Source organism: Triticum aestivum, chromosome 3D (assembly GCF_018294505.1).
Source record: "Triticum aestivum cultivar Chinese Spring chromosome 3D, IWGSC CS RefSeq v2.1, whole genome shotgun sequence".
NCBI classification, from domain to species: Eukaryota; Viridiplantae; Streptophyta; class Magnoliopsida; order Poales; family Poaceae; genus Triticum; species Triticum aestivum.
In genome coordinates this window covers 510,889,597-510,903,768 of record NC_057802.1, presented here as the reverse complement: position 1 = coordinate 510,903,768, position 14,172 = coordinate 510,889,597, and the positions used below count along the sequence as shown (strand labels likewise).

General features: G+C 47.5%; 1 protein-coding gene across 1 annotated transcript; it reads right to left on the bottom strand.

The window, feature by feature from the left end:
- Positions 1 to 6,428: 6,428 nt before the first annotated feature.
- LOC123075127 (uncharacterized) lies at positions 6,429 to 8,725 on the bottom strand. Its single transcript, XM_044497799.1, has 3 exons — positions 8,279 to 8,725; positions 6,905 to 7,270; positions 6,429 to 6,813 (listed from the first exon to the last, which is right to left on the bottom strand). Exons 1-3 carry the CDS (start codon positions 8,318 to 8,320, stop codon positions 6,757 to 6,759), a joined length of 465 nt encoding a protein of 154 aa, XP_044353734.1. The 5' UTR covers positions 8,321 to 8,725; the 3' UTR covers positions 6,429 to 6,756.
- Between the last annotated feature and the right edge of the window lie 5,447 nt (positions 8,726 to 14,172).

Genomic DNA, 14,172 nt, shown 5'->3' with positions numbered 1-14,172 from the left:
TAGTATGTTGGCACAAAGCGCGCTCTCATGACATCCTTCATTTGATCCCATGTTGTGATGGGTGGTTCACCTCTTGCCTCGCCGCGCTCAAGGACTTGCTCCCACCAAATGAGGACATAGTCTTGGAATTCAAGGGATGCCATGGCGATCTTATTCTCTTCCTCATAGTTGTGCAAACGAAAAATCTTGTTGACTTTCAATGCCCATGAAAGGTACTCTTCGGGATCATTGCTTTCGGTGAACTTGGGCATGGTGAACTTGAGCTTGCCGTAGCGTTGCTCTTCATTGTGTTGGGGTCGAGGGTGATGACGTCCTTGACGAGGATGATTGTCTCCCTCAACTTGCTCTTGGCGTGGAGGATTCCCATTGTCTTGTTGCTCTTGGAGAACTTGGGATTCTTGTCGAGCTTGTGGGACTTGTGGAGCTTGTCGGTGCAATCGGTGCTTGATAGTTCCTCTCTTGAATTTCGCCGTGAAGTGCTTCTTCTTGTTCGCTCGTTTGACCATTGCGGTCGGCGATGGCGCGACTTGTGTCGTGGAGGGCACATTGCGCCTCAAGTGCTTGGGCTTCATGCCATTGTTGTTGTTGACGGAGCGCTTCGGCGTCTTGCTCTTCTTGGTGTTTGCGTGCTCGCTCTTCCTCTTGTTGGCGTTGGCGTTGCCTTTCTTGTGCTTGCGCAAAGGTAGCTTGATTTTGACGATGACGATATTCTTGCGCTAGAAGTTGCTCTTGAGGACCGGTTCCGTGTATAGGATTGCGGTTTGCTTGACGGTCGTGTCGCGCAGCTCGACGAAGAGTGTTCGATGTTGGTGTACTTGAGCCGGAGATGGTGTCGTCGGAGTGTCGACTCGAGCGGCTTCGTCTGGAATATGACGAAGTGGTAGAAGAGCGGTTGACCAACAAAGCACGAATCTCGTCCATTCTTGCATTGTTCTCTTGTTTTTGTTCATCGAGCTTGTTGTCGAAGTAATCTCTTGTACGTTGCTCAGAGAGGCGCAAGTCGGTGGCGAGATTGTCGATGCGGTCGCTCAATGCTTGTTGTTCTTGATACAAAGCTCGTTGTGCACCGAAGAGGTGATTCTTGGTGACGTAGATGTTCGGGTCGTTGTCTTGCTCGAGGAAGAGTGGGTTGGTAGAAGATCTTGGCCTATCCATCATTCCAAGCAAATATGTGAGTGGGAGAAAGAGAAGAACTATACCAAATGTACCTTGACCAATGTTGAAGATGGATCAATGATCACTCAAATGATGTAACAAGGAAATAGCACAATTGGTACCAATTCTTGTCGGTTCTCACACCTACACAAGTAAAAGCCTTTGGTGGAGCTTGGTGAGGGTGGTGACACAAAATTTATGCAATTGTTAGTAAGACTCAATAATGTTGAAAAAGATTCGCAATTCGCAAATGCAACAAGTAGACCAATAGCAATATGTGGCACACGGAAACACACACACACACAAACGGATAAATGGAGTCGTGCAATCAAAAATGAGCTCAAAATATGGAATCCACGAAAAATGCTCTTGTTGCACAACACTAGGGAGACGCTAGCACGATTTCTCAATAGGCGGATACGAGACTTGTGCACAACCTACAAAGCAAAAATGCAACAACTTCTATCCCAAGTATGCGATATGTATGGTATTCGTATGATATGATCCAAGATGATCGAGTATGACAATCTTAATGTAGTATGATGCTATGGTTCTTGCTTAAAAGCTCTTTGCTTATCTCTCTCTTTTGCTTAAAAGCTTGTTTGGCTCTTTCTCTTTTGAGCTCTTTTGTTGGCCACTTATGCAAAACTTCACGAACCAAGCTAGCAATTGTGTATATGCTATGAAAACCTTGTGACACAAGAGATAATACCAAGATATAGACACCAAGATGATGGTATATGCAATGATCACTAATGTGCACAAGTAACGTTGCGGCAATACTCAAATGGCTAATCTCGATAGGAAAGGTACGCAAAATGGGCTATGGGGTTATCAATGCAATGGCAAGGAGTACACAAAGTGCCGTAGAGGTTACCGTCCTTGCTTACGGTTGAGGGTGTCAAAATTGTTGAGCGGTCGATGTCGATGACGAAGATGAGCGGTGGTGATTGCGAAGTCGAACCGTCCCTAAGTAGCCGAACATGTTAGGAAACGGAAACCGCAACTCAAATTCTCAAAGAACAAAACGTGTCAAAATTTGTCGGAGTGTGTAACGGGTAAGCGATGGTGGTTGTGGAAAACAGAGGTGGTTTGATAAGTGTGGTTGTCGGAGTGTTGGAGCGGACAGTGGTATTGGGGTGCGTATGCGGAGGTGGAAATGGTGGTTGAACTAAAAAAAATTCAGTTTCGTCAAGGAACGTCGGACGTCCGGTGGTGCTCGGACGACCGGTACTCGTCGGACGTCCGGTCGCTGTCGGACGTCCGGTCGCTGTCGGACGTCCGGTGCCTAGGCGATTTCGGGCACGGGATGAACTCGAATTTTAGAGGTGGAGGTGGCAAAATTGGTCGAATTTGGGCGATTTTATGGATGGAAATGGGGAAATGATGGGGGAAAGCTAGATCCATTTGAGGCAAAGCAAATCCACGGATCAAATCCAACAAAACTTCATCAAAACCAACAAATCACAAAAAAATTGGGGGGCTATTTTTGTGGGGATTTTCGAAATTAGGACGAAATCAACAAAATTAGGCTAGAAAACAATGGTAGGGGCTCCAAAGTCGTGATCAACCTAGGCTCATGATACCAAGATGATGTAGGGTGGAAACCCTAGGGCCGATCTTTCACGATTGGAGCGGATCTTATGAAGAACACGAGGGGGAAACACGAGGGGAAACACGAGAGGAAACATTCAAGCCAACAAGATTCGATTACACATGTGCTAGATCCTCGGAACACAAAGAGATACACGATCCACAATCAACAAAGGACGATACAAGTAGCAAGTTCTTCTCCGTAAGGAGGCCTTGAGGGGGGTCTTCCCGTGAGGAGTCTTGAATCCACTTGGGGGGTCTTCTCCGAAGAGGTCATGAACTCCAATGGAGAAGGGTGTCAAGTGGATGAGCAAAGCTCTATCTCTCAAATGAGCTAATCCTTTGCTAACCCTAATAAGAGGGAGGAGGAGGAGTATATATAGTCTAATGTCACGAAAGGGTAAGTGGGCTTCGGCCCAACACGCCGTGCACGCACAGGTGTCGGACGTCCGACAGCTACCGATCGTCTGGCGTCTTGAGGGGGCTCGGACGTCCGGTACTTGTCGAAAGTCCGACGTTTCGGCTCTGATCAGGTTGTGTCGGGCGTCCGGTCGGGGTCGGACGTCCGGGGCGTCAGTCGTCCGGAGGCCACCATACTTCCGACGTTTTGGCTCGGTGAGGGTGGTGCCAGTCGTCCGGGCGTTGGAGGTGTCGTATGTACAGTCCCTGTCGGTCGTCCGATCGCTGGGGCGTGCGTTGGCTGGGACTTGGGTTGGTCGGCTGGTGCCTCCAGGCGTCGGGCGTCCGAGAGGTGTCGGTCGTCCGGTGGCTGGAGAGTTTCTGGCAGCTCCTCTTCTTGTTCCTTGTACTTGGTGTCCTCGCCGTCTTGTCCATTGGTTGTAGCTGTCCCGTGGCTTCCCTCCAACTACCTAATCACACATAGGGTTTCCGCTTGAGGTAGTAGCCATGTCTCATATGCAGAAAGTGATAGTTCGGAGAGGAGCGAGTTCACCTTATCTTCGATAGCCTTTGCTCGAGCCCTTGTCATTGGTCCAAGTGGTGTAGGTAGGTCCATGAGGATGATCTTGGGATGCTCCGCATCACAAGCTAAGCAAACTATATGAAACATTAAATGGAAGTCAAGTGAACTATTTAAGAGACCAACTAACCAACTACAACTCCGAAGTTAAATGAACCATTTGAACATAAAATGGAAGTTAAGTAAACTGTTTCAAGAGACCAACTGTAGCCATTGGCCCAAGACCAATTGCAGCAAAGAAAAGAAGCTCCCACAAGTTCGACCCGGAAGCAACGAAATCCTCCAATGTGGTAAGTTGCCGAGAACAACTCGGATGTGTCCGGTTTTTTGACCTAAAGGGCAGTGAAATTCCGTCGCCCTGTTAGCATCGTCGGAGAAGGGGTTTGCCTTCTCATATGCCTTAGTCAAAGGTGTTCTTTGCATGGGGGCGTTGGCCAGTGCTGCCCCTACCCGGTTCGTGTGGGCATGCACGTGCCTTGCTCGATTCTACATGGTTCCTGGATCCGAATGCCGGGCAGGTGTGCCGTGTTTTTCCTCTCAGCTATTTACAAATTTATGTTCGTACTGCATTTCCATTTGCCTTGCAAATTGGAAAACAGAAGTTATGAACTATTTGAAACATAAAATAAAAGTTACAACGGAGTACTGGCATGGCTGAAGTTTTACATGGTAAATTACACATGCATTGTTTTGCATCCCACAACATTGTGCATCTTTTTTTGGGGGGATAATACGTATTACTCGAAATCAAGAATTACAGTCATGACTGACAATGTCGAGAAGTTCATTTGGACCAGACCCACACAACAGTTCGGCATTGTGATCTTCCAAAATTTGCCAGAAAGTGGCTAGCATAATTTTTGTGGAACCAGCATGAGTAATACAAGAAATACGCTCGATCAAACTTTCTTTGATCTCCTTTATCAGAAAGGCATATTTTGACCTATTAGTATCTCCGCTTTGCACCATCTTGACTGCTTCCAGACTATCTGATTCTATATCGATTGGTCGGTTGCTCCACTGCAATGCAAGCATGAGTCCTCCTGTATAGCAAGAATTTCAGTATCTAGGACATCATCACAGTCAAATAAATACCTGCACGAGCTAAAGATAATACTGCCTCCATCATCTCTCAAGATCATTCCTATTCCAGCGACCCCATTCGAAACAGACCCATCTATGTTCAGCTTCACACGTCCAACCATTGGTGGTTCCCATAGGCTAAGGGCCGGACACGTAACGTTGTGTGTGGGTGCTAACAGAGGGAAGCATACTTGAGCTGGGTACTTGCCTTTAGTGTGGTCCATCGTCGGATCAGTAGCAATAGAATTCAGTGAGGCAATATAGCTAGTTCACAATATTGACATTGTGCATCTATACGTACAGATGATCTTTGCACCAATTGACGCAGAGACCAACTACATCCAAGAAGTTAACTGAACTATTTGGAACATAAAATGCAAGTTAAGTGAACTAATTAAAGAGATGAACTGCAACCATTGGCACAAAGTCATTTATCGTAAATGGTCTTCAAGTGATTATATTTATATCGTGTCTATATCCGCCATGTATATCTACCAAGGATAAAAGCCCATCTCCTTCTTTCATCGGGCAGAGCAACCTGACACCCGAGTCCATAGAAGGGGCAAGCACACACCCCATGACACACTGACCCTGGCTGGATGTCGTGTGTTGGGATGTCTGCCCGGATTCTCCACGCCATGTTTACCGAGATCGCCTATTTTGGCATGTCTACCTGGCCTTGGGGCGTTGCGGCTTGGACGGTTGGCGTGTACGCCCCACTTGCTCGTGTTCGTGCTTCTTCCATGTCTCGTGAGACTTCTGGTCGGTTCGCCACGGCTTCTACGGTACCGGTTCATTTTGCGTTGGGTAAAAATGTGGTTGATATCAGCGGCGAAGCTACGTGTTAGCTGTGGGGTCAACTGACCCCACAGTTTTTTTGAAAATAAGCCTAAAACACTGTTCAGTTACTGTTCATAATAAAGAAGAAAAATCCAAAATATACCATTGACCCCACAGATACCTAGAGCGAAGCAAGAACGCAAGTCAGCGGCAGTCCACACAGTGCCACGCCTTTCAAGAATGTTCATATATGCCGAGACGGATGTAGGACGATTGGTCCCTGGGATCAGAAACTCGAGGGCCGTCAGGTTGTTTGCAAGTTTCCTGCCTGCAAGGGCATCGAGTTGCTGGTGCGTCATTTCTTGGCATGCAAAATGCGGGTGCCGCGTGGCTGCGCCGACTGCAAGCGCATGTGGCAGCTTCTTGAGCTGCATTCGCGAATGTGTTCCATACCGGGCACCCGCAGGGTTCCTCTATGCAGGTGAGGTCTTGCCTTTGTTACTTAAGTTCATTTCATTCAGACACACAAGTGTTTTTTAGGTTACTACAGAAGCTGTTTGCTGTCATCTCCATATGTTCTTTTTCAAAAAGGGTGCCCCTCCCAGCTTCATCTCCATAAGTTGAAGGTGGGGAGCACTTACAAACAGATTTGGAGGAACAGTCATAAAAAATATAGCAATTAAAATCCAGAAAAACAGGGAAGAAGATGCTGCACACATACACACAAACAGATTTCTAATTGCCTTCCAACTTTTCTTCATTCGTCCACCATATGTCCCACAAAAGAATATTGACCACACTAGAAAAAATTACAACAGTACTCATATCATGCCACTTCTTCAACATTTCTGCTATATTCACTTCATTGGTATACTACTGTACATGTTGCAGGCATTTCAAGGATAAAATGCGGGCATCGGAACAAGCAAGAAGATATCAAATGAAAACTATTAGTGTGTAAGGTTCTAGAGAGCCGAGGAACAATCAGTTCAATCCTAAAAGGGGGCAAAATCTAATCCCTGAAGCCAACTGTAACGCGATGTGTAGTTCAGCGGCAATTATGCGAACACAGAACATGGTTACTGGGTATTTGGCTGATCATGGTTACTGGTTAATGCGAACACAGATCACAGTTTTGAAGTAGCCTGCGCTTCTATTGACCCCATCTACTTCTGGTCTGTTGCTGCGATCTCCTCAGGCTTGTCCTCCCCAAGAAACAGGCTCTGTATTTCAACAGAAATGGGTTAAGTGTAGAGAAGAACAGATGTGCTAGGTGTAATGAGCATTGGTGTAGAGTAGAGCAGAATTACTTACCGTGTACCATGACATAAGGTGAAACACGACCGCCCCAACCCCCAACACCCAGAAGAGTATGGTGGTGCAGGTGTCCCCGGGGAGCGCGCAACAAACGTGCAACATGAGTAGTGCCGCTAAACCGAGCAAGCCGAGACGGCCGGTGTGCCTGCACACCGCCTGCTCGAAGGCCGACCTCCCGTGGAGTCCACACAGGACCCCGACGCTCACCAGCACCCAAATGAATCCAAAACTCAGCAGGACGAAGCTCTTGTAGGTGTCCCTGAAGTCCTTGAGGAGCTCGACAGTGCAGGGATAGAGCGAAAGGGACCCAAACAGCAAGAACCCGAAAGTGCCGATCACCTTCTCGACGCCAACTGAGTCGAGCTGTCATTGGGAATCAGAGAAGGAAAGTGAATATATTATTGCTGCGCCATGTACAGAAATAATTTTGCTAGGCAGGCAGTGTAGTCAAGGGCCGAAAACAATCAAACAAAATTAAGTACAATGTAGGTAGCTGCATTATCACAAGGGTTAAGTGTGGTCATTTCAACATCAGTCTTAGTTTCATGGACAACATGCAAAATGACATGTAACTGTAAGGACAAGGAACACCAATTTTCATACAATTAATTCCCTAAAAATTTATCATATGATTACTACATCAGCAGTAAGAACCATAAAACATTGCTCTATCGAACTCCTCTTTACTTTTTCCCTTGTACTTATTTGCTTATGTTTGTTCCAAGAGTTAGCAAGTATGTATGTCTGGCAATATGCCTGATACTTATGTTCAGAAGGTTGTTGGACTTGTGGCTGACTATTTCAGTGATGGTATACTGCAATGCCTTTTGCGCTTTCTGGGTCATGCAAACTTGTTAAACAATACATAAAATCATTTGGGTCGGCATATTGTATTCATGAAAAGATTTCCGCAGATTACAATGTCTGAAGTAAATTGTCAACAAACCAAGAGAATGTTTATTGTTTAGCAATATTTCCAAGATCTTATTATGGGAGCTAGTTTCTTGATTCTGCCAACAGCAAAACAACAGTACAAGATTATCCCACGGAACACTTCATACCAGTAAAAATTTATCTCACATGGAAAATGTACTACTAATTTCGCCTCTTTCCCCTCCTTTTCCAAGATTATCACAAGAACCGGAATAGCAAGAAAATGTACTACTAATTTCAGCTCGTTCCCCTCTTTCTCCAAGATTATCCCAATAACCAGAGTAGCAGGAAAATGTACTACTAAACTTTGCATCTTTCCCCTGTTTCTCCAAGATTATCCCAAGAACATCCCATGGAAAATGTACTACTAATTCCCGCACTCTTTTCCAAGAACACCCCAAGAAGTACGGGAGTAGCGACAGAAGCACTAGGACGTACCGGTGCGCCCTTCTGACCGATCTCCTTCGGCGCCCACTTCATCAACTTGCTAAACCAATCGCATCCCCGGGGCGGAGCGGAGACCGGAAGCTCCTCGATCTTTCGCCACGGCCTGAGATAAGCCCACCATGAGGAGGTCGCGCTCGGTCCGCAGGCGACGATGGCGGAGGAGTCGAGGTCTTCCCGGTGTCGCTGGAGGGGGAGGAGATCCGGCCCGTCCTCTCGCCGGAGCGCTCGCCGGAGCGCTCGCTCCGTAGGAGGGGCGAGTCCATCAGACTGTCATCGTCCATGGTCAGCAAGAAAGAAGCACCGGGCCGGCTGCGATTTGGGGGCAGGGAGTCGTCGTAATGGGATTGGGGGGAACAGAATAGAGTCTGGAGAGATGATTGGAGGGGATTATATAGGAGGAAGGAGGGGATGATGATCTGGGTGGGGGTCGTTGGTCTTTCTGTTGCTTCCTCCCCGCCTACATTCGTCGTGAGTTCTAGATTTCCAGTGTACTCTGCTGCCTGTGTGTGGCTTGTTTCTTTTTTCTTTTCTTTTTCTTTTTTTATAATTTTTTAACACAATACAGACTCAAACGCTAATACATACGCGGATACACTCACCCCTATAAACGCACACACGCACACCCTACCTCTGTGAGGACCTTCGAGAGACTTAGCCGGCATATCATCTTAAGATTTACGAAACCGTAGGCGTCTCGTCGTCGACGGTGAAAGGATCGGTATGGTTGAAATTTTTAGCTTTTCTTTACCAAATTAAACTTAGAATCAAAATAGGTTGTCTAGATATGCAACTAGATGAGCAACCTATATGATGCAATAACAACAAGCACACAAGCAAGCAATGGATACAACACAAAATAAGCTTGCACAAGTAAAGGTAAAAGATAACTAAGAATGGAGCCGGTGGAGACGAGGATGTGTTACCGAAATTCCTTCCCTTTGAGAGGAAGTACGTCTCCATTGGAGCGGTGTGGAGGCACAATGCTCCCCAAGAAACCAGTAGGGCCACCGTATTCTCCTCACGCCCTCACATAATGCAAGATGTCGTGATTCCAGTATTGGTGCCCTTGGTGGAGACGACCAAACCTTTACAAACAAGGTTGGGGCTATCTCCACAACTTAATTGGAGGCTCCCAACGACACCACGAAGCTTCACCACAATGGAATATGGCTCCGTGGTGACCTCAACCGTCTAGGGTGCTCAAACACCCAAGAGTAACAAGGTTCGCAAAGGATTAGTGGGGGGAATCAAATTTCTCTTGATGGAATGTAGATCGGGGCCTTCTCAACCAATACCTAGAAAATCAACAAGTTTGATTGGCTAGGGAGAGAGATCAGACGAAAATGGAGCTTTGAGCAACAATGAAGCTTGGGGAGGGAAGAAGTGGTCTTCTTGTGGAAGAAGACCCCCTTTATATAGTGGGGAAAAGATCCAACCATTACCCCCTCACTCAGCCCGCGAGACGCGGTACTACCGCACACGCTCGTGGTACTACAACAAGGTGCTACGGTGCTACTGCTTTACGGTGCCGTAGAGGCCAGATGAGGTCCTGTTGCACTAGGCAAAGAGCGGTAGAACCGCCGGAGCGGTACTACCGCGCGCCCCTACGGTACTACCGCAGGGCAGGGCTCTACTAGCGCAGGAAGGTGCACGAAATTAATAAATCACTTCCGTGACTACTTCCGCTGAGTTTAGGACTGTGTAAAAATTCGGCACGGTACTACCACTCACAGGGAGCGGTACTATCGTGTAGGGGCGGAAGTAAAAAATTACTTCCGCGCCTACTTCTGCATGCGCCAGCGTCAGGGCTGGAGGCAGCGGTACTATCGCTCGCCAGGAGCGGTACTACCGCAAGCCTGAGCGGTACTACCGTGTAGGGGCGGAAGTAAAAAATTACTTCCGCGCCTACTTCTACATGCACCAGCGTCAGGGCTGGAGGCAGCGGTACTACCGCTCGCCAGGAGCGGTACTACCGCAAGCCTGAGCGGTACTACCGTGTGCCCCTGCAGTACTACTGCTCCCTTGAGCAGTACTACCGCACACCACAGAGGCTTTAGCACTTGGCAGCTTTCATATCGCAGAGACAAGGATAAACAGATGGTGCTCCATCGAAGCGAAGGAAAGGTGGTGCAAAGGAACATATGTGTACGTGTTTATTCCACCCTAACCGGACCCCCTCTTAATAGTACGGCTTTCCTACGACTCAAATCCACTGAAAAGAAACATAGAGAACCGCCGTCTTCGATAGGTTCCGAGGGGCACCGAATCGTCTTGTGCCTAGACATGAGATATCTGAAATGCTCAACGCACATGATTAGTCCGCAAATGCACTGTCATCAATCAGCAAAACCACATAGGGAGAAATATGCCCTTACAATCTCCCCCTTTTTGGTGGATTGATGACAATACGGGATTTGCACAAAGGGATATAAAATGAACATAGGCAAACCCAACCTCTATAAAATATAAACAGGCTCCCCCTAGATGTGTGCATTCTAGAGATATGCTTTGGACATCACAACACACACACTAGGATCAACACTCCCCCTATATTTTATAGAGAAGGCAGACCTTGCAACAATATAAGTGACACTAATCATCTGGAAGCAAGGTATAGTAAGTGAGCATGAAGTAAAGAGCACAAGATAACATAAGCTCACAATCTACTAAACATACTAGACAATAAAGGATAAGCTTGAGGGCATATGTCTCACACCATATGATAGAATAAGTCTCCTGGACTCACACGCACACAACACAAACAAAGGCAACGAAGCAACGAAAGTAAAGAGACAACAAAGAACTCGCAAATCCTACACTCTCTCCCCCTTTGGCATCGAGACACCAAAAAGGCAGAAAGGACACCTAAGACATAGGCGGTAGCTCCCATTGCAGTGATCACCCAACAATCTCCTCATCTGTCTCGGCAGCAAGAATGGACTCCTCCTCTGACTCAGTCCACTGATAGCCCTGCTTCGCCATCCAGGCAGCCTCAGGAGTGATGTTCTTCTCCGACCCGCTCAAGACGTGCTCACCAAGCTTCCTCAAAATCCGCTTGTCACGCTGGTGACTCTCCTTCTAAGCAACATGAGTCTGGTACTGCCCCTTGGCGTGCATGCAAAACAGAGCCTTCATCTTGGCCTTGAGCTTCTTAGCCCAAGATGGCTCAGCAGAGGGAGGAGTGTACCCCTCAGAACTGTCCTCCGCCTCCTCCTCCTCAAACTCATTATCATCAACATCCATGCGTGCAGCCTCGGCCTTAGCCCGGGTAGTGGTGTTAGCCCACTTGTTCTTCTGGCGCAGCTTGATGGGCTCATGGCGAATCTAGTTGGGAGCAAGAAAATCTTCTCCCGGAAAGAGCTTCTCCCAAGTCTTCGAGATCAAAAGGTGCAAATAAGGTCCATAGATGGGCACCTTACGATGGAACACAACAAACTAGATCTCACTCCACATGATATGAGAGACATCAAGTGGTTCAGGTTGTTGGAGACGCGCTTCCTCACAAATGAGCATCATGTCCACAAGATAGGAATGCACCTTGTCCTTGTCGCCTATGCGAGGAAAAAGAGAGCTGCGGAAGATCCAGTGCATGATGTCGAGAAACGGGTTCAACACAAAAGTCTTCTTGTCATTGGGTAACTTCTTCTCAACAAGGTAGGGTTGAAGCTTGTTCTTGGAAGCAGACTCGGGGTTGGCATGTGGATGGACACCAACGAGCACATCTAGACCCTCATCACGAACGTGCAACAGATCCATGAACTCCTTCCACTCAGCAGTCAGCCCCTTCCCATTTGTCATCCAAGTCATGGTCCGCTTCTCATCTATGTGGAAGTGGACAAAAGCAAAGAACTAAGCCACAATCTCCGGGTCAAAGTCAAGGTGGAACATGAGGATCCCCTCAATACCAAACTGCTCCACCAAATCCAGAGGCTCACCAAAATATGCCCGGTTCTTCTTCAGATGGTCCATGTCAATCCACTGAACTGGTACATAGATGTTCTGCTTGGCCTTGATCACATCTAGGAAAATGAGATTTTGTTGCTTGGTCAAAAACAAGTCATTTCCCCTACTGAGTTCCCTAGGCTTGACGTAGGGATTGAGCTTTCTTAGAATCACAAGCTCCGCTTGAGGCATTTCATCCATGCCGACAGTTGGCTCCTTGATCTTGGTAGCTGTGGTCTTGACGTTGCGTTGTGGGGCACTGGAGCCCTCAGGAGCTTCTTGGTTGCAAATACGCTTGGAACTCGTGTCATGGCTGGGATTCGAGCGCCTTGCACCGGAACAGGAGCCACCACCTAAGATACACAACGCAAACACATGAGAAGAGCGAGAAGGATTATTGCAATGACCAAGGCCAAAACCGAACAAAACAAGTAGAAATGAGATTGGGTGTGACAAAACAAAGTAATTTTTTAAGTCAACGATAGTACTGGACCAGGATGCGGAAGTAAAAATTTGCATCTGCTCTAGCCGCGGTAGTACTTGTTGGAAATATGCCCTAGAGGCAATAATAAAATGGTTATTATTATATTTCCTTGTTCATGATAATTGTCTATTATTCATGCTATAATTGTGTTATCCGGAAATCGTAATACATGTGTGAATACATAGACCACAACATGTCCCTAGTGAGCCTCTAGTTGACTAGCTCGTTGATCAACAGATAGTCATGGTGTCCTGACTATGGACATTGGATGTCATTGATAACGGGATCACATCATTAGGAGAATGATGTGATGGACAAGACCCAATCCTAAGCATAGCACAAGATCGTGTAGTTCGTTTGCTAGGGCTTTTCCAAATGTCAAGTATCATTTCCTTAGACCATGAGATTATGCAACTCCCGGATACCATAGGAGTGCTTTGGGTGTGCCAAACGTCACAACGTAACTGGGTGGCTATAAAGGTGCACTACGGGTATCTCCGAAAGTGTCTGTTGGGTTGGCACGAATCGAGACTGGGATTTGTCACTCCGTATAACGGAGAGGTATCTCTGGGCCCACTCGGTAATGCATCATCATAATGAGCTCAATGTGACCAAGTGTTTGTGTTGGGGAACGTAGTAATTTCAAAAACTTTCCTACGCACACGCAAGATCATGGTGATGCATAGCAACGAGAGGGGAGAGTGTTGTCCACGTACCCTCATAGACCGACAGCGGAAGCGTTATCACAACGCGGTTGATGTAGTCGTACGTCTTCACGATCCGACCGATCAAGTACCGAACGTACGACACCTCCGAGTTCTACACACGTTCAGCTCGATGACGTCCCTCGAACTCGGATCCAGCCGAGTGTTGAGGGAGAGTTTTGTCAGCACGACGGCGTGGTGACGATGATGATGTTCCACCGACGCAGGGCTTCGCCTAAGCTCCGCAACGGTATTATCGAGGTGTAATATGGTGGAGGGGGCACCGCACACGGCTAAGAGATCTCAAGGATCAATTGTTGTGTGTCTGGGGTGCCCCCTTGCCCCCGTATATAAAGGAGCAAGGGGGAGGCAGCCGGCCAAGGGGAGAGGCGCTCCTTAGGGGGGAGTCCTACTCCCACCGGGAGTAGGACTCCTCCTTTCCTTGTGGGAGTAGGAGAAGGGAAGGGGGAAGGAGAAAGAAGGAAGGGTGCGCCCCCCTTCCCTAGTCCAATTCGGACCAGACCATGGGGAGGGGTGCGGCCACCTTTTGAGGCCTTTCTCTCCTTTCCCATATGGCCCATTAAGGCCCAATACGAATTCCCGTAACTCTCCGGTACTCCGAAAAATACCCGAATCACTCGGAACCTTTCCGAAGTCCGAATATAGTCGTTCAATATATCGATCTTTACGTCTCGACCATTTCGAGACTCCTTGTCATATCCCCGATCTCATCCGGGACTCCGAACTCCTTCGGT

Excerpts from the sequence above, each read along its gene's own strand:
- LOC123075127 (XM_044497799.1), bottom strand. The coding sequence starts at position 8,320 with ATGAAGTGGGCGCCGAAGGAGATCGGTCAGAAGGGCGCACCG. Across the intron at positions 7,271-8,278 it reads TCGGTCAGAAGGGCGCACCG|CTCGACTCAGTTGGCGTCGA; the intron begins GTACGTCCTAGT and ends TCCCAATGACAG. Across the intron at positions 6,814-6,904 it reads ACCTTATGTCATGGTACACG|AGCCTGTTTCTTGGGGAGGA; the intron begins GTAAGTAATTCT and ends GTTGAAATACAG.